Below are 25,447 nucleotides of genomic sequence, written 5' to 3' on the forward strand. Positions count from 1 at the left end.
GGGAACGGCGACGTAGGTCGGGCCTGCAGGCGGAGACGCTTGCGTAGATGAAGTGCCGCCAGCAGGAGCCGAAGTTGCATTGTCGCCGTTGCGACCGCTGCGAAGCTCCATGACGGGTACGGGGAACGTCCACCTCCACCGAATTAATGTTACGTGTAGCTGATGTACAAGTCTATCTACAATATATTTACACGTAGACCGACGGTGGCAAAGATGGTGACGCTATATCAAGCGGGCACACACGTCGTCTTCTTCCTCCTCATTGCAGCCGCACTGTGGCGGCTGTTCCGTATCAAGATATAGTGCAACTGATGGTTGTCTGCCGCCGTTGTACTGCAGCGACATGGACTAGCGGACCTCTAAGCGCAGATTGGGCCGCGCCTGGCCCGGGCTTGCAGCCCACACCACTAGACATTAGTTTCATCTCTGTCTCTTGACCACTGTCAGTTGCACTTCGCTTCTCGAAGAGGCAGCATGTGTGTTGAATGATCTCGAGAACAACACTTTGCAATGTGCTGAACGCGGTTGAAATGATAGATCCGGGACCTCAAAAAGGTACGATGTAATGCTAACACATTTCTCTCGCATTTACTGCTAAATCGCCCCAGAATGTTTGCGTACGATTATTCCAGCACCTGGGTATTACGTTTTCTGCGTCAGCGCTGTGGTTCTCCTGAGCCTGATGGCATTACGAACGAAACGATAACCTGCCCCAAGAATGTATAAAAGGAGCGTTGGAGCCTATTTCAATTACATGTGGGAGACCAAAACATGCGCCTTCGTCATGGAAGGTGGCCTGGTGCGCTGAAGCTTAGTAAAAAAAAAAAAAAGAGGAGACCCGACATTTTATGACCGGTTTCCCTACGTCATACATAGCAAACCTAACAGAGAAATTTGCACGTGTTCAGCTGACATGGTGGCTTGAGCGCAACACCGTTCTTAAGACATGTATGACTGGCTTTTACAGTTGAATATTTAGTCACTCTGAATACATATACACGGCTCCATAATCACGTTGGCATCAAGCGTGTCTTCGGTAAAACACAAGCGTTTTAACTCATCAGCGTTGCCACATGTCATTTAACTTTGGAATGATCTTCCTGACGGTATTGTCTCCATTACAGATCTCGAAGCACCCCATTACCGTCTGCACGAATATTTCATGAGTAAGTAGCGTTCTAACTGCTCAGTACCTGTCTAATACCTAATTTACTTGTTTAGCGCATGCTCTTGCTTATTTCTCGCATGTTATGATGCCTTGTATGTTCGCAGTTCGAAGACCCCCTTACACTATCCTCCGATGAGGAGTATGTAAGGTGCCGTGAATAAATAAAAAGAAAGAAAGAATGGGTACATATAACACGCAGAAAGAGGTCCCGTAGTACCTGCTATAATAAAATTCATTAACAGTATCCCCCCCCCCCCCAAAAAAAAAATATGAAATTAAGAGTGGTGAAAAACTATTAGTAGTAAAAATACTAGGAGTTGACATACTGATGAAAAAATGCTAATATTACGTAAAACAAGAAGAATAGTTGAATAAAGCAGAACAAGTTGGTTCACGGTATCTCACAAAGCACACACTGATAAGAAGTCATGTGTGTTACAAATTTTCTCATGAAGCTAGCGGTTATAAGAAAAGGGATTGCTTAATTTAATCAAAACATAAACACTGCATGTACCCTACGAAGAAAAAAACGTGCAATAGAGCAAGTGATGCAGCATTTGGAAGAGAACGAACATGAGAAGTGTTTGGTTTTTAACTGCTCGATACGTAAATGTCTAAACACCAAATATAACAACATCAGTAATACGGAGTGCATTGAGCTGTTTGTAAAGATGAGTTTGGTGATTATTCCCAGTAAGAATGCAGATGGCTTCATGTTGAACGTGCTGTAGAAAAAGATCACAGTGATAGGTATCACCCCTAGAAGTTATGCAGTAGTTCAGTAGTTCAGATGACTATGATTCAAGGCCTGGTATAAAGTATTCAAAGTATGGAAGTCAAAATGACATCTATCCGTAAGAGACACTGTGATTAGGTAAGTTTTGCTTTGTAACTCGGCAGGCATGTAGTTGTAAATTCAGCAATCAAGAGCTCTCCCTGACACACCTTTGTTTTGTAGTAGCCAACGACACCTTCATCAAGATGGTCCACTTATGCCCGCTGCGGGGAATCAAGCTTGGCTTCGCAGCGCTATGTTATGCGGCAAAGACGGCATGTGTATGTTGGAATACCACGGAAAACTCGACGACACCGGCAACAGAGCACGCGAAACACCGGAACTTTCCACGCGCGCTCTGCGTTCGCCCGCGTGTCTGTCCTTCAGGATAGTGGTGGGGACCCAATGTGCGCAAAATGTTGTCGACGTTATGCGAAAGGCCTCAGACTTTGCGAGTTTTACCATGCCAACCTTGCATACACGTGTCTGCTCCTTTGTGCACTGCTCGTCGGAAGGGCGACAAACGTCCTTTAAACTCATTACTGTCTCGAAACATTCCAACCGAGGACATACAACATTCAGTTACTTGACAGGTTGACCAAAAAGTACGCCAGAGGGCAGGAAATAGCGAGCTCTCTGGAAAGGAGAAATGCCTTTGATGGCCAAAAAATAGCTAATACTCTTGTAAATGCAATTACATAAACTGAACAATAAGTGTGAGGCAACTTACTCGGACAGTCTTATACCACAGGAAGTCTTTCATGGTACAGGTGTATTCCTTAGGCGATCCACCGTAGTCAACGTCTAAATGATACTGCAATGAATGGGAAAATACATTACAAGGTGCTTCACATAACTGCCACATGTGTTTTGTCAGCATTGGGGAGGACGCAGGATTGTACTCTGCTGGCCCTCCGATCATACCTAGAATTTCCGATATCCAATGCATGAGGGATTGGCGTAGCGTAGGCTGGTTTAACCAAGGAGCCAGGTGCTATAGAGGTGTTAATAAAAGTAAATTATGGGGTTTTACGTGCCAGAACCACTTTCTGATTATGAGGCATGCCGTAGTGGAGGGCTCCGGAAATTTCTACCACCTGGGGATCTTTAACGTGCACGTAAATCTAAGTACACGGGTGTTTTCGCATTTCACCCCCATCGAAATGCGGCCGCCATGCCGAGATTCGATTCCGCGACCTCGTGCTCAGCAGCCCAACACAATAGCCACTGAACAACCACGGCGGGTGACTATAGAGGTGCAAATAGTACATTTTAAAATCTAATCCTAACCGAATATGAATCGTATAGGACTTCTCTCAATACAAGACGCGAGTTCCCCAAAATGTTTCTGTTTTTAGAAATTCGGGTTCAGTCAAAGGAACATGTGTGCATTTAAATGAGCTCCTGCCAGTGGCTATAGCAATAAAACTGCTGTTTTGTCGTTAAGTCCTAAATAAATTTCAGGCATTAAAATTAAATAGACTGACAGCTTCACGAGCGAAGCGAGCGCAGCGGAGTACCGCTGAGAGTATGGTCAGCAGAAAGTCTAGAGATATTATGTGACAAACCATTCCCCTAACCGTATAATAGCACCAGATTACCGGCACATGAACATCGGTGTCAAACGAGCATTAAGCAGGAAAATAGTCTGGAGATCAATACTCTAGCCTGTGGGGATGCGCGACTCTCGCGTGCCCCCTGATGTTTTTCCCGCATAGCGCGTCTCCTGTAATCCGGTTTCGCTGCGTGGCCTGCGTGATGCCTGCGGCGGTGGATGTGGTTGGGGCGCAGTGCGAGAGATGGCGCTGCTAACGCCGCCTCACGGCAGGGTTACTTGGGGGCGCAGGGGAGAAGAGGCTGTCTTTTTTTCCCGGCGGATCGGCTAACAGCGAGGACGTCCCGCGCGCGCGCGCCGACCCATGCCTCTGCGAGACTGTCTCGCGTGGCTGCCTTCGAACGCGCCACCGTTGGCGCGACCGTACACGCGAACGACCAGGCGTTGGGATCCAGCATGGGGCGAACATATTCGCTCGCTATCCGGTCACGGTGAGTCGGACTTCTAGATTTGTCGCGCGCCCATCGGCATGTTTTGTGGATAGCAACTCGGCTAGCTGGCATTGATCTGTGAAAGGTGCAATAAATGCCCTTGTGATTGTTTGTACTACTGTGTTGTCGTTCCTTTGCCCCAAGAGCACGTAGGAGAACCCACAAGCCGCAGTGGTGTAAAAGCACGGGCTACATAATGTTTTCTTAACTGACGTGACAGCAGGAGACACTGGCGCACAAATAGGGTGCCCGTTACTCATTGGTTCTTGAACAAGTGGTACATACTGGGTGTTTTTATATAACATAAACAATTAAAAAAACTCGCCTGTGGGTGATAGAATAATTCCAGTCACTGAGCTGAATTACTCAGAGGCGGACATTACTTGCACAAGAAATCGAAGTGCATAATCGACGAATTAACAAAATTCACTAATTCACTTTTTAAATATTTACTTTATGGCACACAAGAATATATGAATTGTAACCAGTGAGTTCGCTAATCGAACGAATTTCCAGGATGACATCAGCTTCGAGATATTCATTCCTCAAGAGCACGACGAAATAAGTATGCATTCCCGTTACTTTTGCGCTTCAGTGCTGCTACGTCCCGCCCGGCAATTGCACCTATTTCTGTCTATACAATCGTCGCTCTGTCGAACCGCAAGTCAAACGGCCGTATCCTTTAACCTGAACCATGCCCGAACCCAAGCAGTGCCGCAGACAGCGACTCAGGACTCAAGCAAGGCAGAACCCCTGTACCCAAGCAGTACGCATCGTAATCTAAATAAACACTTCTAAAGACACAACATCGGCGAAGAGGCCACGCGTAGTTTTCCCTATGACTGAGGCCTCCATGGTGACAAATTACTCTATTGAAGAATTTTCCGGGACCGGCTGGGCATCGTGGTCACAGCGCCTAAGCTTTTACTTCGAGGCCAAAGGCATCAAGGAGGACGCTCGGAAGCGTGGCATTTTGTTGACATTTCCTGGGTTCTCCGCCTATGAGACAGTGAAGACATTGGCGGCACTGAAAAAGCCGAGCACCGTCCCGTTCAAGGATATCGTCTTTCTCCTCCGCCAGAATTTCGAGCCACAGCCCTCGGAGTTCTACATCAGATGCTGCTTCCAGCGTCGGTACTAGCTGTCAGGCGAGTCTATTGTAGCCTTTGTAGCAGCACTGAATAAACTGGCAACCCAGTGTAATTTCGGCACTCCAACATTGGCGCCAGAACAGCCGCAATCGGAGGAAGCACAGGCAAGTTCGACTCCATCGTCAGGAACGATGATACCGCTAACACAATGCTACGCGACCGGTTTGTCTGCGGACTCCAAGACGGCAATGTCCAGCAGATTCTATTCTGAGAAGCACCTCACTTTCTTTGCAGAAGGCCCTTAACATCGAATTGAGAGCAGAGAACGCCAAGGTCCGCCAACAGCGCATCAAAGGCCTCCGAAATGCCAAGTCATCTGCAACCGCCAAGTCATCGGCAACCCACGACCGGAACAAGCACCCAGCAAGGCTCTGCTTCCGCCGTGACGAGCAGCACAGCCCCGACAAGTGCACATGCCGCACTGACAAATGTCCCTACAGCAAAAAGGTAGGCCACATTGACGAAGCCTGCTTAAAGAAAGAGCGGAAAGAACGAAGCATCCAATTCCCGTCTAACAAGCCGCATGTTCCACATCGCAAGCTGCATGCGGTTGGCCAGCCGGAAGCTTTCGACCTCTCAAGAACACTGCAATAAACGATATCACATGGCTTGAACGTCGTGACGCGCATCTAAGACCAGAAGCTTATGGTCTCGTTGGAAGCTCAAGGCGCAACCGTCGTATTCGAGGTAGATTCAGGAGCTGCCTACTCGCTCATCAGTGAAGAGATGTTCCGAAACGCATCAACTAACCAGCCAGCCACTCTACTTAAAGCTAGCATCGTCTTGCGAACAAATGCTATCGATGACGTCTCCTACCTTCAGCACTCGTAAGCGTGCTGTTCAAAGCGTTAGAGAGACAGAAATAAGCTTTAATGACCCCCCCCCCCCCACACACACGCACGCACGCACACACACACACACATATATATATATATATATATATATATATATATATATATATATATATATATATTATATATATAGGGATATTCTGGTCTGTGATTACAGAGAAGGGCTGGCCATATAAGTATGGGCGGAACTTTACAACAGCCCAGACGAGAGCAAGACATTCGCGCTCGGTAATCGAATAGTTGTGCTCTGCAGGTGTCAGGAGCCGGCTAGCGTAGGCTGCAACGCGGTCGTGTCCGTGTTGGCGTTGCAATAAGACGGCGCCGATACCATAACCACTGGTATCGGTTCGGTCCTCTGTAGGTGCGGACGGGTCAAAGTGGGCCAAGACCGGTGGCTTGGTGAGAATCGTGATAAGGCGTGGAAATGCGGCAGCCAGAGGGGAACCCCCCGTAAAAGGCACGTCTTTCTTCAGAAGTTCTGTGTGTGGTCGAGCGATTGCTGCGAAATCCTTCACGAACCGTCGGAATTAAGAACAGAGCCCCACAAAAGTCCGGACGTCTTTGACAGACTGATGTACGGGAAAGGCCGTTACAGCTCGAACCTTCTCCGGGTCGGGTTGTACTCTGGTAGCATCGACGAGATGGCCTAGCACTGTAATCTGCCGGCGCCCGAAGTGGCACTTCGATAAGTTTAATTGGAGCTCAGCCTTGCGGAAGACGTCAAGGTTAGCTGCGACGCGCTCAAGGTGCGTCTCAAATGTAGGAGAAAACACAAGTACGTCGTCGAGGTAACAAAAGCAAGTTGACCATTTGAAACCTTGAAGCAAAGAGTCGACCATCCGTTCGAACGTGGCAGGGGCATGGCATAAACCGAACGGCGGAACCTTAAATTGTTAGAGGCCATCTGGAGTGACGAAAAAGGTCTTTTGTTGGTTTTGCTCATCGACGGAAATCTGCCAATAAACAGATTGAAGGTCGCTGGACGAAAAATATTTGGCACCGTGAAGACAATCAAGAGCGTCGTGATGCCTGTCACCGGCACAAGATGCCGAGAGCGAATGGGGCCATACTAATCCAGGTACAACCAAATAGGAAGGCCGACAAAGCTTCAACAAGACACTCCCTCACCAGAACAGGAATTGACCTCCCTGGTGCAGTATTCGGCCACCCCCTCCCAAATGATCGCTACAATTCACCCACGGCCCTCAGTCCCCAGCAGCTGCGGAGCACCTGAGCAAGGCGACGGTTATACCTGTAAGGTAGCAGAGGGTTTTAAGAATCTCTGGATCTGGACAGGCCGCCAATGGAAACTGACTCTTGCAACGTTTAACACCCGAACCCTCTCGAGTGAGGCTAGCTTAGCAGGACTCTGAGGAATTATCAGACATTCTTTGAGATATCATCGGCCTTGGTGAGATTAGAGCTGGTGAGGCTTATATATTGCTGAACAACAGACATGTTCTCTGCTATTGAGGTCTCCTAGATAGGAAGCACTACCGGGTAGGATTCCTAATCCACACGGACATAGCGGGCAACCTTGACGAATTCTACAGTATTAATGAGAGGGTAGCTGTAGTCGTAATCAAACTTAATGAGAGTTATAGATTAAAGGTAGTGCAAGCCTGCGCTTCAACATCCAGTCACGATGATGAGGAAGTATATCAATTTTATGAAGATGCTGAATTAGCGAAGAGAAAAGTGCAAACTCAGTATACTGTAGTAATTGGCGACTTCAATGCAAAAGTGGGGAAAAAGCAGGCTGGTGAACAAGCAATTGGCAACTACGGCGTTGATTCTAGGAACGCTAGAGGAGAGATGCTGGTAGAATTCGCAGAAAGGAATAAGCTTCGACTAGTGAACACCTTTTTCAGGAAGCGTAGCAACAGAAAGTGAACCTGGAAAAGCCCTAATGGTGAAACAAGAAATGAAATTGATTTCATACTTTCTGCTGATCCTAGCATTGTGCAGGATGTAGAAGTGATAGGTAGGGTAAAATGCAGTGAGCATAGGTTAGTGAGGGCTAGGATTCACCTCAATTTGAAGAAAGAAAGAGCTAAGCTGGTCAAGAAGAAACAGGTCAACCTAGAGGCAGTAAGAATAAAAGCAGACAAATTCAGGCTGGTACTTGCAAACAAATATGCTGCATTAGAACAGACACATGAAGATGACATAGAGCCAATTAATGAAACCGTAACTAGGTTGGCTTCAGAGGCGGCAATTGAACTGGGAGGCAAGGCACCAAGGCAACCAGTAGGCAAGCTCTCCCAAGTAACAAAGGACCTAATAAAGAAACAACAAAAATGAAAGTGTCCAACTCAAGAGATAGCATAGAATTCGCAGAACTGTCAAATCTGATCAACAAGGCGAAAATAAAAGATATTCGAAATTATAACGTGAGAAAGACTGAAGAAGCTGTAAGGTATGGGCGCCCCCTGAATTTGGAGAGAAAGAAACTTGGCGTAGGACAAACTAACATGTATGCACTGAAAGATAAGCAGGGTAATACTATCAACAATCAAATCTCGAGGATATAGTAAAAGCAGCGGAAGAATTCCTTACTGACCTGTACAGTACCCAGAGGAGTCAGGATAGTTCAATTAGAAACAGTAATGAACACGATACAGGAACTCTTCCTATAACTAGCGATGAGGTCACATCTACAGAGGTTCTACAGCTACCTTAATTCTGCACAAGAAAACCAGGACGATACCTTTAATTAAGGAGTCAGACAGGGAGACACAATCTCTCCAGTGGTATTCACTGCGAGCTTAGGCGAAATACTCAAGCTATTAAACTGGGAAGGCTTAGGAGTAAAAATCGACGGCGAATATCTCAGCAAGCTTCGGTTTGCCGATGACATTGTTCTATTCAGCAACAACGGAGACGAGTTACAACAAATGATTGAGGACCTTAACAGAGAGTGGGGTTGTAGATGAATATGCAAAAGACAAAGATAATGATAACTAGCCGGACAAAGGAGCAGGAGTTTAGAATCGCCAGTAGGCCTCTAGAGTCTGTGAAGGAGTACGTTTACCTAGGTCAATTATTCACACGGAACCCTGATCATGAGAAGGAAATTCACAGAAGAATAAAAATGGGTTAAATCGCATACGACGGACACTACCAGCTCCTGACTGGAAGCTTACCATTATCATTGAAAAGGAATGTCTACAATCAGTGCATTTTACCAGTGCTGACATATGGGGCAGAAACTGGCAGACTGAGAAAGAAGCTTGAGAACAAGTTAAGGACCGCGCAAAGAGCGATGGAACGAAGATTGCTAGGCATAATGTTAAGAGACAGAAAGAGAGCGGTTTGGATCAGAGAGGAAACGGGTACAGACGCCATGGTAGTGTGTATAAGCGCGACTCAACGAGGACGAAGAAAGAAACAGATACACAGACACAGCGCTTCACTTTCAACTATAGATTTTATTTTCGCACGCATCGATAAATATGTACTGTGCGAGCGGAAACAAACGTAACAGCAAAAAAGGGGACAACACATTAGTGAATGAGGTTACGGGTTTTGAAACCAGCGAGTCAAAATTGTCTGATTTGTTATTTAAAATGATTAGAAAATCGTCAACGAATCTGAACACTTTCGCGACATTGGTGTCATTTTTCAGGCGTTCATCAAGAACCTGGTCGCGGTTAGCTAGATACAAGTCACTTAAGCAGGGAGCAATACATGACCCAATGCATATGCCATCTTTTTGTTTGACAACATTTCCTTCCCAAGTCGCGTAAGTCGAATTAACATAAAAACGAAAAAGTTCTAAAAATCTTTCGCTAGTCAAACCACAAGCGTTTTGAAAACGAACTGCTCCAAACTTGTCAATGCAGTCAGATGCACATTTCATCACGTCATTCTGTGGGAGAGAATAGTACAGGTCTTTTAAGTCAATGGAAAAAGCGACAAGATCCCTGTCTTGACAGGCTTCAAAGAATTCCACCGCTTGTTCTGACTTGGTTACCAAAAATGGGTCGTCGATTGGCAAGAGCTTTAAGTGCTTTTGTAAGTACGTCGCTACATGTTTCTGCCAAGTAGCATTTTCTGACACTATCACTCTGAGGGGGCATTCCGGCTTGTGCGTTTTTGCAGAGAAAAACAATTCAAGGTCCCCCTTTGTGCTTTCTTCAATAGACCGGGATAAGCCATCTAGTTTGAAGTTTTTGCATAGCGTCTTTGCTTCATTTTGGACTTTCTTAAGTGTTATGTCCTTGTGGACCCTGAGAGTTGACGAAATGGCTTCACGAGCCTTTGAATTATACATCGTCCTGTTCATCAACACGAAACCACCCTCCTTATCCGCAGGGATAAGTGTGAGCGCATTGTCTTTCAAGAACTTAACAGTCTTGTTCAAGGATAACTTTTCGCCAAGGGGACGCGACCGCGTAGGCACATCCACAGTCTCAGATACACACCTTTCATTTTGGGTATTCACTGCCGAGATTGTTCCTGCAAGCCCATGTTTGAAAGCACTTCCATTCTGTATAAGGAGCATAGCAGGATGACGAGGGAGATTGTAGAGGCCTACAAGATAGCAAAATTAGAGCAAAAGTGCGTAAGCAAGCCTTCGGTGTCACTATCAGAAAAGGAGATACGATTCCTTGGTTTATGTTTGTGACCATTGTAGTACATGTTTTTTTCCCTTGCCTTGCACACGTGTTCGGTTCAACGAAATGCACCACTCAATGTTCTTTTTTGCTGTTATGTTTGTTTACGCTCGCACGGTATATATTTATCGATGCGTGCGAAAATAAAATCTATAGTTGAAAGTGAAGCGCTGTGTCTGTGTATCTGTTTCTTTCTTCGTCCTCGTCCACTCGCGCTTATGCACACTACCATGGATTCTAACCAACTAGCCCGCCAACGTGTTTTAACCGGGTATAGACGATATTCTAATTGACATCAAGAGGAAAAGATGGAACTGGGCAGGTAATGTAATGCGCCGGTTAGATAAGCGTTGGACCATTAGGGTTACAGAATGGGTACCAAGAGAAGGAAAACGCAATCCTGGATGACAAAAGATTAGGTGGAGCGATGAAATTAGGAAATTCGTGGGCGCTAGTTGGAATCGGTTAGCACAGGACAGGGGTAATTGGAGATCACATGAGAAGCCTTCGTCCTGCTGTGGACATAAAACAGGCGTATAATGATGAGGATGATGACACTTTATCCTACTGATAGTGTTCTCTTTCTTGGCTTCCTAATAGATAAACACCTAAAATTTGATGAGCATGTTTTATCCTTAACAAAGAAGGCAGCATATGGAATTAGAATATTAATTAAAGTTCGCAATTTCTTTAACGTGAAGACACTCATCTCCCTCTACTACGCCTTTATTAACACGCATAGTAATTATTGCATATCATCATGGGGGAACACGTATCCCACACATTTATCCCCACTACAGCATATCCAAAATCAAGCAATTCGTATCATTACACGTAGCAGCTACACATCGGAAGTATCTCCATTGCTCAGATCTAAGCGTATTTTGTCGTTACAGAAACTAAATAAATACTCACTCGGAATACTTGTTTATAAATCTGTTAACGGAGAGCTCCCATTCCCCATAATTACGAACAGCCAGTATCCACATTCCACGTCTACCCGTTTCGCTTCTACGAACAGCTATTTACTACCAACACCTACAACTAATTATGGTAAATTTACTACTAATTTTTCAGCCGCACTATGAAACTCAATACCATGCTATATTAAGATATTCTCTCATTTTTACACATACAAATGAAACCTTCGCAAATTTTTGCGCTCCGTATAACAATTTGATCGTTAAAATTAATTTAATATGTGCTTTGTGTCATGAAATATTTTACAGCGTTAGCTAGTGACTAACTTAATATGGTATCTTGTGTGTTTGCATATAGCTGCTTTGTATTCACATATCCTCCTCATTTCGCATCGAATGGTCAGTCGCTCCTTGATCGTCTGATTCACCGCCCCTTATCTCGCATGGGAAAAATGGCGGAATTATTTATGGATATCACTACCATTTTTGAACATGCTGCTTCAGATACGTCTCCGCCTCCAAAGGTATCACGAAACACGTATTCCCCATTTTCCTCACAATCCCTGACATGCACAAAAAGTCTGATATGGCTGTTTCGGCAATATTTCAATTGGCTCAGTCTCACTTGTTCGAAAAGTTTCCAGATTACCTTCAAGTTTTCACGGATGCATCTGTACACAACGACGGTCAAGGCGCCTCTGCAGCTTTTTACTGCCCTTCAACAGAAGTACGACGTATCTTTCAAATACCTCATCCAACTTCGTCAACAACTGCGGAACTAGCAGCGATTAATGTTGCACTGAAATACGTGCAAGAGGAGTTAATTACATCGAAGGTTGTCATCTTTACGGACTCCCGTGCTGCCCTTAGCAGGTTACAACGCAGTGAGCTTGATTGTCCACTTGTGCGCAGCATTAATGACTCTGCGAGCAAAATTACATCACGTGGGGTATGTCTCGTTGCTCAATGGATACCTTCACACGTAGGAATAGCCGGAAATGAAGAGGCTGATCGGCTCGCTTCAAGTTGCGTTCATAACAACTGTGACTGCCCAGAAATTACGTGCAAACTTGATGACGCTCGTCTGCTGATTCGTCGCCACCTACTCAAGCAGCATCCAGATCAGCTCGTCGCAGATGGAACGTTTCCGCCCCGTGTTCGTGGTCGAGGCTTGCCTCGTCGCGCTAGAGCACAACTGCTCAAGCTGAGGGTTGGTTGCGTGAACGTGCACGAACGTTTATACAGACAAGGGCATGCGGAAAGTCCATTGTGTACGTCTTGTGGCTGTTACGAGACACTTCAGCACCTTCTACTTGAGTGTCCCGCTTTCAGTGCGCAGCGCATGTCACTAGTGAGAAACTATCATCTCCTTGGCCTGCGGTGTGCGACACTCGAAGAATGTTTATACCCCAGTGGCTGTGCATCTAAACGTGATCAGGCCCATCGCGCCCTACTAACCTTTATAGACCTAACTAACTTAGGTTCACGTTTGTAGCATGAACATTCGACATTCTGTTGTAGCGTGACCTTCAGTGACCGGCCCTACTGTGTGTGATCAGTACTGTACCCCAACGCTTCTTCCTTCGAAGATGGGAGGTGGCGGGTTCAAACACCTTGTAGTGTATATTGTGAATTGGCGATTACGTGCAGGTGATTACGTGAAACGGTGATTACGTGCAGCTTTACTTGGCGTCTCATCGTGGAGAACACAATCAGCCGCATAGCGAACTAGCCATGGACGCGGTTGATAATTGTGGAGGCTGTTCGACGCGGCGTCACTTTAATTCCGGCTGCAGAGTTGTACTTTAGTCTTTAGATTTGTCCTGTTGCAGTGTTGTACTTTGGTCTTTAGATTTGTCCTGTTGCTCTCCTTTCCTTTTTCCTTTTTCCTCCCCTCCTTCCTATCTTTCATTTCTGTGTTGCTGTCGCCTCCCTTCAGAGGAGTAGGCAGGCGTTGTGCCCCTTCCGGCGGCAGTTGCCAGCTTGCTCCTCGCTTTCCCTTTCCTGTTACCTGTGTATATGTGTATATGTGTGCAAAACAAATAATAATAATAATTTGTAATGGGAGGTCGCCTGTACAGTCTGTTGACTAAGGGACCTTCCTCTGTATTTCTGTATAATCCTCATTTGTAACCTTATTATTATGCACAATAAAGAACTCTCAAACTCTCAAACATGTATTTAGATAGGAGCACCCGAGCTAAAGCTTCCTGTTAAGGCTCGTGACCCGCAAGAACGTCAGTAGCGCTTTCTGTCGCGTAGCGGCAGTAGTCGTACAGAACATGCTGCAATTGTTAAGGGAGTATTACATTCAGAGTGCATTGGCGAGCTCGTCAGTTGAATCTTACATCCAAATAGTTTGGGTAGGCCACGTTGAGTCCTATGCGGTGAAGGCAGGCCTTGCGGCATGTAAAAGTCACACGATGGATCTGTTTTGTATAGAGGTCCGTAGTGGTAGCTGGCATCTGTCGAGAAGGATCCCTGGAGACGCCAAGCAGTGTCGCCGCGTCTTTTCTCGAAAAAGGTACCTTGAGCATTTCTCTCGAAGTGTCGAGTCTAGTTTTGGCAGCACGGCCAGCCTGGACGTTGCCTTGTATACCACAGTGCGCTGGTGAGCACTGCCGCACAACGCTGTGATGCAGTTCGCAAGCTTTATTGTGTAGGTGTCGGATTTCCATTACGAGTTCCTGCATGCGTGGCGACTTCAGGGACTGCAGGGCCGCTCTGGGATCGGTGAAGATGACCCAAGACTCAGCTGTCTGGTCTGATGTAAATCAAAGCGGCCCACAGTGCACTTAGTTCAGTGGATGTAGTTGAACTGCGGTGGCCGAGAGTGGTAGAGATGGTAACACTATCAGATGGAATCCACACACCAATGGCAGATGATGTAGGTGTAACGGAGCCATCGGTGTAAATATGACGGTGAGCCCTGTAGCTAGTGTTAACATGCCCAGCAGCAAAATATGTCATCGCTGGAGTCGGAGTATTTCTCTTGCTCTTAAACTAAGGCTACCAAAGCTAAAATCCATCAAAGAGTTAACCAGAATCAACATCAAAGGCAGCACTTCACCGCTTCCAAGAACTGATTTAATTCTACGACAAGTTCTAAGGAAACTGCGCGCCGATAGCGAAAGACTTGTATCACCTGATATCAAGGGGCATACCATGGAAATTGGAACCGTGACATTCAGCTGCTTTCAAGTACCGTAAAGCGCTCGTGCTACGACGAATCCAAGCCGCTACTTATTTCTCTCTTGTGACGCATCCCCACATGGAGTTAGCGCGGTTGTCGCTCAATAGGTCGACCAAGGCGGGAAAGCATATATAACTTTCGCCTCCCGAATTCACAAATGAATCGTGAAAGAATCACTCGAGTCATCAGTGGCGTCCACTTTCACGAGTACTTGGCCATACGATATTGAAATTACTGACTGACCACAAACTCGGCATCCTAAGCCCTGGAAGGCCAATTCCTCCAATCCTGTCGCCTTGCATGAAGCGATGGGCTGTGAAACTGACTGTTTGCAGCTACGAGATGGTATACCAACCAGGCAATCAAAGTTCACCAAAACACTGATGCGTTGAGCCGCCTTCCTTTACCATGGTCGGAAGACGAACCATGCGCTCTGGCGGACGCTCTAATGGTAAAAACGGTACGAAATTCACTCCTTTCAACTGACAAGACTGCCTCCATGACAAGGAAACACCCAACGCTTCTGACGGTATTCACAGCCCTACAGACCAGCAAACTGCGTGAACTCAAAGAAGTTTTACAGCCTTATTGGAGAAAAGAAAATGTCCTCTCTACACATTGTGGTCGCCTCCTCCGGGGGTACTGAGCACAGATTCCGAAAGCCGCACGCAGTGACGTGACGTAACTCATTCACGCCGGACACCAAATCATTGATGCAATGAAGTCCGTCGCGAAAAGCAATGCATGACATGCCAGGAGTCCGGAAACGATGAGCTAAAAGTGCCCCTGATCAACTTGAAGCAGCCGACACAGCCCTGCGAGGCACCAATTGAAGGCAACATGTTTTACAGCGTAGCTGTATACCTCTACGGTCCAAGTAAATTTTCGTGTCGTAAGCAAAAAACCCCCTATACGTGGGCCGATCCCAGAGATAGTGCAATACCGGCCCGACTCGCGGCGGAGGTGAAGCAGGCGTTAAGCACTCCCAATACGTGGGCCGATCACGAAGATAGTGCAATGCCGCGCCGGCCCGCGGCGGAGGTGAAGCAAGCGTTAAGCACTCCCCTACGTGGGCCGATCCCGAAGATAGTGGAAAACCGGACCGACCCGCGGCGGAGGTCCAGTTTGCCATTAAGGGGCCCAGATACACAGCTTCGCTGGTGATCCTTCTTCACAGAGTGGAAGGGCAGCGAGATTTTTTTTGAGTAATGTAGATGGCTTTACCAGTGGTTCTAGGTCAGATGCATGGCAAGCGCAACTTCTGCTACCGTCATCAGAGAGCTTCGCGGTTTTTTTGCTCCGTTTGGAATTCCGAAGAAAGTTGTCACCGACAATAGTACCGTATTTGTCCCGGCCGAAATAATTATTTTACCGAAATAATGGCATACGTGCAGTAACTAGCGCACCCTACCAGCCAGCCACAAATGGGCAAGCGGCGTGCATGGTCCACGAAGTGTTTTTATTAGCCTGTATGGTTGGTCAGATTTCTTTTCAAGCTCGATGTGAAAACGCTGGAGTGAGGAATTGCGGCAGCAGCAACGAGCGAATTGACTTTCGTGCATCTCTCACTTCAACGCGAACCTAACGTCGAAAGCACAGCGCATACGAAGCTAGTGGCACCACGCATACTCTGCAAACATCGCAGATCGCTTTGAAGATGAGGTCCGCGCGGGCGCGCACTTACGGCGCACCCACGCGGGCCGTTAAGATACGGCGCACGCACAGCCGCGCCGTAAGCAGCAGCCTCCGGAGAAGCAAACGCAGAAGAGGATGATGACATTCTTTTTACCATACGCTTGTCGCGGTGTATATCTTTTCACCGTAATAGGTTCTTTAACGTGGTCAATACAGACCGATTTAGGAAATACGAAGCTTAGGCTCTCTGTCGCACACAAACAATGCTTTATATGAATTTGACGACATATAGTTACTGACAAAGATTAATATGGATCACTTAAAGTATGGAGTCTCTAAACAGTCTGCAGAATACAGAATCAAATGATTAAAGTTCACGCATCACCATATTGTTCGGTGTGGGGCGTCGGAGAAGGTTACGGCTGTAATGGTGCAGACGACGAGTGGGCTGCTGCTGAGGTACCCCAACTGGAGTCGGGAGGCGAGACGACGTGGCACGATGGGGCACGAACATAAGCCAGGAGGGAAGGTCGCGAGCACAGAAGCTGTGGTTGGTGCTCCGCTGGGCGGCTCGCAGGCAAACGCCAGCTTCATACGTTGAGCCGTAGGCCCAGGAACGCCAGACATAGGCAGGAGACCGGACACATGGGCCAACGGCCTGCTTCCTCCGCCGTTGGTCTTCTTCGCTCCAATTCCTACATCACCAAAGCCCCTCCCGCGTTCCACGATCGCGCCACGAGGCTCTCCGGAGGTTCTCCTTTTTTATCTTTCACCTTTTTCTGGTACCATTGAACGATCATGCTCGCGCCTTTGTCGTTATCGTTGTCGCCTTCGCCTTTCCTTTTCAACGCAGCACGTGCACCTCATGACATTACCCTACAGTTAATGTTTTTCCCCCCAAAATAACAAACACACAAATAAACAAACAAACAGAAAACAGAGGTGCGTATAACATTTGGTGTCGACTAACAGCATGAATAGTCGTTAACCACAGTTGGTCCTGTTTAACATCTTACACGTATACTCCACAAGACAACATAACACATGTTATTCAGTCACGAAAATCCAAAGCATCTTTCAACTAGCAAACACTGACAAATTATTATAAATCTTATTCCAACGAAACACCATCTTCTGTAACGAGTGATTACACTCGGCTGAGGTAATACGCTTTCAAATTCTCAACACCCGTAATGTGTACAACTCTAAAGTCAAACTCCTGCAATACTAACACCTAGCGCAGTATGCGTGCGTTTTCCAACTTTGTGTTGCCAAATTTTGTAATGGTTGGTGGTCTGTCTATACTGTGAACCGTCTTCCGTATAAGTACAAGGAAAACATGTGGATTGCCCACACAAGAGTTAAACATTCTTGCTCAATAGCGGCATATTTTGTTTCCCATTGGAGAAGTCTTATACCGGCATACGAGATTGGGTGTAGAATGCCTTCGCGTTCTTGCATCAGTACAGCTCCCATTGCAGTGTCCGATGCGTCTGTACGACGGATAAACTCCTTTAACAAGTCAGGTGCTTGCAGCGCAATCTTGAGTTCCTCAAACGCTATCTGACATTCTGGCGTCCAGTGACATTGTTTGGCGCTTGTTTTCGGGTAAGTTCTGTTTACGGTTCGGCTATTAATTGATGGTAATAGCCAGCTAGACCAAGTAAAGCCTGAACCTGTTTTTTTGGTGCGTGGTCGTTCCGCCTCTATTACTTTCTGAAGAGTTGTCAGCAGTGGTTCAGTCACACCGGAACCTATCACTTGTCCCATGAATGTGATTTTCCTTGCTCCGATCTGGCACTTCTCAGGTTTTATCGTGAGCCCAGCCTCACTGATCCGTTTTAGCACCATTTCTACTGAAACCATATGCTCATCCCACGTGTCAGTCGCCACCAGAACACCCTGAATATTGTGCTGGACGTTTGAGACGCCTTCTAGTACGTTTCTCATTAAACGAGTGAAAATTTGCGATGCAGTTCTTATGCCAAAAGGCATGAAACGGAACTGATATTGGCCTGATACTGTTGAAAATGCCGTTCTTTCGATCGACTGCTCAGTCAGAGGGAGGGATTTGCCAATACCCTTTGACAAGGTCGAATATTAAGAAGTAGCGCTTTGCCCTTTATTCGGCGAAAACCATATCAGTTCGTGGTATTAGCTCTGTATCTGGAATGAGCACGTCACTCAACCGACGGAAGTCGATGCATGTCCTACATGAGCCATCCGACCGCATTTGCAACGAGACAGATTGTCCGCGCCAGCCAATAAGTATATCGCGAAATGAAAACACATACAGAGCGGCGCTCAAATTTCGCATTAGGGAGCATTGTAATCGTCGGTGAATCTTTATTGCGATAGCAAGTATATGGACACTCCAGGTGCACTTCTGCCGTCACCGTCAGCGTCGTCGTGAGGATCCGCACAAAGGGCGATAAAACCGCCGCGGGCCGTGTGCCCTGTGTGCGGCTGAAAGCGGACGAGCCCGCGAACGCGGCTTAGTCTTCAACTTCATCTTTATTTCGCATTTTCCTTTCTACAGCAAAAGAAAATGCAAGGGCAGGAACAAAAAGCTGCACAATCGCAGCTTGACGAGGTTCCTGTCCCCTATCTTTGACGAACAGTGGCAGCATATTCACAAATAGAATGTGTTACACATGTACAAAACAATTTCATATTATACAGGCATCCATATTCACATCACAATATTTATAACATCTATATGCATATATTCACATGCGTATCTACACCAACTCCGTATCTATACATATTTGCATCTGCGCATGTAGACATACATCTATATCCAGAAAAAGGGCCGCAAAAAGATCATGCACAAATGATAAGCAACACCTGAAAAAATACAAATTAGAAGTAATACCAACAATTCTATTCAGTATGTAACGGCAGTGTTGAGCGGAACATAAGAAGAAATGCAGAACGATGGAAAAGCGATAGATTTGGAACATGGTAAAAAAATGCAAATATTATCAGAGATAAAATTTCATCATTATTAATTAAATTTAATTTCAGTGCATTTCTCGTAATAGCATTTAGTTCGGTACGGGAAGCGTGTATCAAGTTTAATATTCTCGGCACCTGGTAGTGCAATCGCTTGAAACCGTAATTAGTTCTTGTGAAAGGTAATACCCACTGGCTCTGCTTTCTGAATTCATGTAACGATTCCCTTGATTTGAATAAATTGCACAAATTTGTAAAAACCTTGTTGTTACAGCGAAAATATTTAAAAAATTTTTAAGGCTAGGTTATAATCATAGAAATCCTTGTCCTTGTCCTTTGTGTTTTTGACTGGTTTTTTCGTTCGAGCACATTAAGAGCACGAAAAATCTCAATTGTATGTGCATCAAACGGTGCGTTGAGAACATGTCGGACAGTTTTCTTTTGTAATGCTTTTAGGCTTCGTATGTTTGCTTGTGATGTAGTACCCCACACTAGATTACAATAGCTAACATGTGAAAGGAAGAGACTGTTACATAAAATCAGTTTTACCTTAGAGGACAATATGTGTCGTAATCGACAGATTATTCCACATGCTCTCGCCAAAGGGAACATAATACGCTCAACGTGTGTATCCCAAATTATATGTTTGTTAAAAATTACACCTAACGTTTTTACATTATCAACTAATTCTATCCTTTCTGTGCCGACGTAAAGAGCAGTATTTCAGTGTACTTGTTTTTGTGGTGGCGTAAACAACAGACCCTTAGTTTTATTCGCATTAATAGCTAAAGAATCTATACTACTCCACTTTTGCAATAGGTTAAAAGTTTGCCATATTTGTAAGTTGTGCAATATCAAGTGACCTGAAAAAAAGGCTAGTATCATCCGCATAGACAATGAATTGTGCGTGTTCACTAATATTCGTTATGCCATTAACATAAGTTTTAAATAAAATCGGTCCAAGTACGCTTCCTTGTGGAACGCCTTATGTTAATTTCCTTGCTGATAAAGTTTTTATCCAATTGCGACGCACTGCCTTCTGTGCTCAAGATATGATTTCAAAACTTTAAGGGGAATCCCGCGAAAGCCATAATGGTTTAATTTTGAAAATCGAGTTTCATAGTTAGTCGAATCGAAAGCCCTGGAAAACTCAACGAATACACCTAGAGTTAACATTTCGTTCTCAAACTTATTTCAAATGATTTCTTTTTGCGTCAGCAAGGCAAGCTCTGCAGACATTCCATACCGGAAACCAAACTGCACATCTGTCAGAATGCTATGTATTGGCCTCGAGCTTCACCACTGGAAAAGCTGGCGCCACCGTCGGCGTGACGTGCTATGAGGGATCACGTGGACATAGCAGCCACGTCAGCTGCTTCGGGAGCGCCGAAGCGAGCTGAAAGCGAAAGTTTAAATTTCCTCGTAGCCTGCGGTCCTCATTTAGTGGCGAAATTTTCCCGCTTGGAGTGTCGCCTTTACAACGCTTGAAAGCACTACAATAGGTAGTGGCTGCCTTTGAAGGCGCGCAACATGGTAGGCTACTGCTCGGTGACGCAGTGCCGGACGTACGCAACGGAGCCCGGTGTCAGCCTTATTCACACGTAGCCGCAGGACAAGAAGCTGCGCGAAGCTTGGCTCGCGAAACATAAAACCGGCAAACAGTCACCGGCTACAACTCGGATATGCAGCAAGCACAGACGCGAGGAAGATTTCTGCTACTGCGCCGGGTCTGCGATGTTCGGAAAACGCGCACTGAGACGCTCGCCTGAGTCCTCTGCCCGACTAATGTCATGACGGTTTGGTCTATGAACTTGTCGATGCTATAGATACTGGCAAGTTCACTGGAGTGTAGAGGCAGCGGTAAGAAGTACATAAAAAAAGCATGACATATGGTCATGTTTGCGTTATCAATTAATACACTGTATTACAAAAAAGAAGAATAGGGAAATCGCACGCTGAGAACACCGATAAACATAGTGTGTCGCAACTCGAGAAATAATATTGAAACGTCCAATAATTTAGAAGAAAAAAGGAGATTGAATCGTCGCGACGGCACATCACAGTCCCCGTAGGCGTCGAGGTCTCTACAACGAAATTATTTTTGAACAACTTTGATAGCGCCCAAGCAACAATGGTTGCTTGTATACTGTCAAATGCTCATATTCTGCGGCCTAAAGCTCATGACACGGTGCGAAAACGCGCACGCAGCGAAAGCGAAACAGCGCGCGGACAAGCATGCAGACGCACAGTCGGTCGCTGCATTGAGCCTTCATTCTATTACGCTTCATTTAGTTATAGAAACACTATAAGAACATATTTCACATAGTTTGCTCTCAACGTTTGCCTACCTTTCAAGCAAGAAGCCGGTTCGGGAGACTCGATCTATCGCGGAGACAGCGCGCAGTGGCGTTCACTGTACGCATTCGGTAAAAAGATAGCGTCTTTAAACGATTCTGTGTTTTCAGTTTGCCCAAGATTACTACTTAGTAAGTAAAAAAGTCCTCTTGTTTCGAAAGTACTTACAGAAATGTCCGAGAGAGCTCCCGCGTGGTGTTTTCAGTGAGCGCTGACAGCAAAACCTATGAGGAGCGTGCCGCGTGATCCCTCATACGACGCCAGCGAGGCGCTTCCGATAGATGGCGACTCCGTAACTCCTCGCCGCCAATATCACAAATGACTTAATTCCACGGAGGAAAGAAACTAAGGAGAGGCCCTGACGTCACTCTTTGTGAAGCAAAAGTGAAGCCGGAAGTTGGCGTTGCTCATGGCGATGCTCCGCCTTTTGTGCCACCCTCCTCTCTTGTTTACATCTTTCGCGAAACCACGCCGCGCTGCGCGTGGTATCGCGCGCGGAGCGCGAGCGCTCGCGCAACATCCGGCAGAGCACGGTGCAGGTAACACAGCGCAACAAGACACGGTGACTAACGCAAACCCGCCCCACACAGCGCCTTTGTCACGGCACGAAACCTACCAGAGCAACACGTGTGAGCGCTCAAAAAATCAGAACAACGCCGCCATTGTGGCCCAAAAGGCGGGGCCATGCAGCAAAAAAAATAAGAAAGCAGCAAAAAAATGAGAACCTACTACGTCATTTCCGCCACACTTTTCTCCTAGCGCGCGGAGGGGGTAGGGCCTCTCCTTAGTTTCCTTCCTCCGTGCTTAATTCTATCTTAGATCGCGTGCGCGAGCGAGGAGAGAGTTAGGACGGGGTGGAAGCGCGCCCTCTTCTGCTACGCGCGAGGCACGGGAGTGAGACGAGGGAGGGGTTTGTGGGAGTTCGTCACCGGCTGCTGCTGCTTCGGCGCGGCTGTGGGGCGCCGCATCTTAAAAGGCATCTGCGACGCTAAAACCCCTTATACTTCGTAAAGTAGCGACACTCTCCTCCTCCGCCTTCACAACTCCTCGTTTCTCCTCTCTGTCACACTTCCTCGTCGACCGTGGCGCCACCTACACTGCTCGAGCGTAGCAACGGCGCAAACATACGCTCCTCGCCACTCCGTAGACGCTTCTCGAGCAAAAATGGCACTGAAGCAAGGCGCGAGGGCCCACATGATGCTATTAGGTCAATAGCGACGCAACCTCGGCCTCGGCCAGAGCGCGCGAGGAGTCGGCGGCGTTCTTCAAAGCGTGGCACTACTTTACGAAGTTTAAGGCGTTTTATGCGACGCGGCCAAAGTGCGCACCCACGCGGCCCTCATCTTTAAAGCGATCTGCGATGTTTGCAGAGTGTGCCTAGTGCCGGTAGCTTCGTATGCGGTGCTCTTTCAACGTTTCGTTCGCGTTGGAGCGAAAGGTGCACGAAGGTCCATTCGCTCGTTGCTGCTGCCGCAATTCCTCATTCCAGAGTTCAGACAGCGAGTTTCCGCGTTCATCGAGCGAGATGTGTTCGTGTTTACCTGTGCGCGTTTGACAGCGTGCTTGTTAATTTAGTTAGTAAGCGAATGTTTACAAGTTTATACGGCCGAGAAAACTACCAGCCTTACTTGGCATAGCTATCTAATAATTTGCTATCCCAGTCGATGCTTCGCCTTTCAGCCAAAACTGCGATTTTCTTTTTTTGGATGTAGCCTGGTTTCCTGGCCTTTCGGCGAATTCTTGCATTCCTTCTGCACTTCGACACGGCACCACTACACTATTGGAGTACGGCAAGGTGAGAAATATTGTTTGACAATCTGCGCTGCATTTCAAGCAATTGAGGTTTATGGCACGGCCCCGAACATCGTGACGCAGTTGGCGAAAAGCAACTCCGTCGCTGTGACGCTGTTTGTTTGTCTGTTCGCTGTGACGCTTGTGTCGTATCCATCTTTGCGTACGTGGCGTACCACCGCGTCGGCTGAGGCCGAGATCTTTCCAAAACACATAGTCGCCCGTCTATTCGTGCTCTTAAAGTGCAGGAAAGAACGTGCGGGTACTGGGGAATGCTTGGAAATGTCTTCTTCATATTTTATGCTATTGTTTGGGATGAGTCGGATATATTCTATCCCGTGAATGTAGAAGCGAATTGCTTTTGTTTGTAATGTAGCGCATTCACCACTTTCACAGAAGATAGCGCTGAGGAGCTAAAAAAAACAGGAAAATCTAACTCGAAAATTCAGCCGTCTGAACGGCTGAAAGCGTGCTCTGCGCCCACGCATTTGTCTTGGATGCGAGTAGAAAGCATTCTGCGAGTGTCTAGCCCAGTCTGGCGGGGCGCTTGTGTCGTATCCATCTGTGTACGTGGCGTATACCACTGCGTTGGCTGAGGCCAAAATCTGTCGAAAAGGCGTAGTGGCCCGTCTATCCGTGCTCTTATAAGGTGCGGTAACTAGGGAATGCTTCGAAATCAGATGTTTTCCTCGTATTTTATGCTATCGTTTGGGACGAGCCGGGTACATTCTACACCGCGTATGTAGAAGCGAATTGCTTTTGTTTGTAATGTAGCGAATTCCCCACTTTCGAACGTATCACCTCTACGTGCGGTATACCAATATATAGGCTTAAATACCAAAATGAAACATGCTTGGAATTTACTTTTTCTGTTCAGGTGACGTCGTCTGCTGGAGCTTGGTACGCGAACTACTGCTGCTTGCCTGGTGCACCAACATTGGATGAACGCACAAAAAGCCCGGAACGATCATTTATATAGAGCGAAAAGGCCTAGCGACGATATCGGCGGCGCCGAACGATCAGAGGCGGTGAGGCTGCCGTCGGTGCCAGAGTGACCACCCCTCGGTCGCTGATTGGCCGCTTCGCCGTACGGCTGCCGCACAAATGGGTCCCGGGCCCGTCCTCTCTACGGCTAGGAAATGTCGCCGTTCGCGAGCAAAACCGCTGTCGCACGGGGGCCCGCGAACGGCAAACGGTGTGCGGCGCGTTTCCGTGCCGGTAACGTGAACGGGCCTTCACATTGAGAAAGGCCAAGCGAACGAGAGACCGCTCCGAGCTGCCGAACTATGCGAGGAGAGAAGCGGACAACACGAACGCCGCATATCCTGGTCCCTTTCGGAGTCGGACGGCTAGTGTTACACTCGTAAAGGCCCGTCGCCGCACGCAGTTAGCCGTTCGTGGGCCGCCGAGCGGCGTTCGTGTTGTACACTTCTCTCCTCTTGTGTCCGAGTCTGCACGCCCTACCCCTTCTCTGCATTAAGAAAGGATTTCTATATGCTTGTAGCTCGGTCATAGTGGAGGCTATGCTCGGTCGCTCGGCTCAGCAGGCTCCGTAATCGGCATTTCACCGCTACTCACCATACGTCACGTTTTTCTGCTAGTGTGCTATGACGTCAATATTTTCGTTCCCCCGCTGTGACGTCATAACTGCCGCGCTAGCGATGGGTCTCGACCACGAGAAGGAGCTTTTAATGACTTTTTGGAGCTGAATTAAAATTATTTTGAAATGTTTGCAGCGTCCAATACCTTGTTGTGGGTGTCCTTGCATACGGAAGCAGCCTACAACATACTTTTTATAGCCTCAAAATTTGGTGTCCCAACCCCTTTAGTGCGCCCCTCATCAGGTCCCGCCATTTTTAGCTGACAAGCGCAGCGCATACAATATACGCAAACGATCGTGCCTGCTAAACATTACATCTCTGCGCGCCGCGAATGGGAAAGGTAGGTGGGAGGTGATTATGATACGGTACAATGAATGCATGTCGTTC

General features: G+C 46.9%; 1 protein-coding gene across 3 annotated transcripts in view; it reads right to left on the reverse strand.

Moving 5' to 3' along the window:
- The window catches only part of LOC135897324 (uncharacterized), a 297,711-nt gene that overhangs the window by 111,266 nt on the left and 160,998 nt on the right, over positions 1-25,447 (reverse strand). For all 3 annotated transcript variants that reach the window (XM_065425928.1, XM_065425927.1, XM_065425929.1), the window contains one exon: positions 2,674-2,757. In XM_065425928.1, the coding sequence (XP_065282000.1) occupies positions 2,674-2,757 (84 nt within the window). The remainder of the gene's footprint in view (positions 1-2,673; positions 2,758-25,447) is intronic.

This window comes from Dermacentor albipictus, chromosome 2 (genome assembly GCF_038994185.2).
Source record: "Dermacentor albipictus isolate Rhodes 1998 colony chromosome 2, USDA_Dalb.pri_finalv2, whole genome shotgun sequence".
NCBI lineage: Eukaryota > Metazoa > Arthropoda > Arachnida > Ixodida > Ixodidae > Dermacentor > Dermacentor albipictus.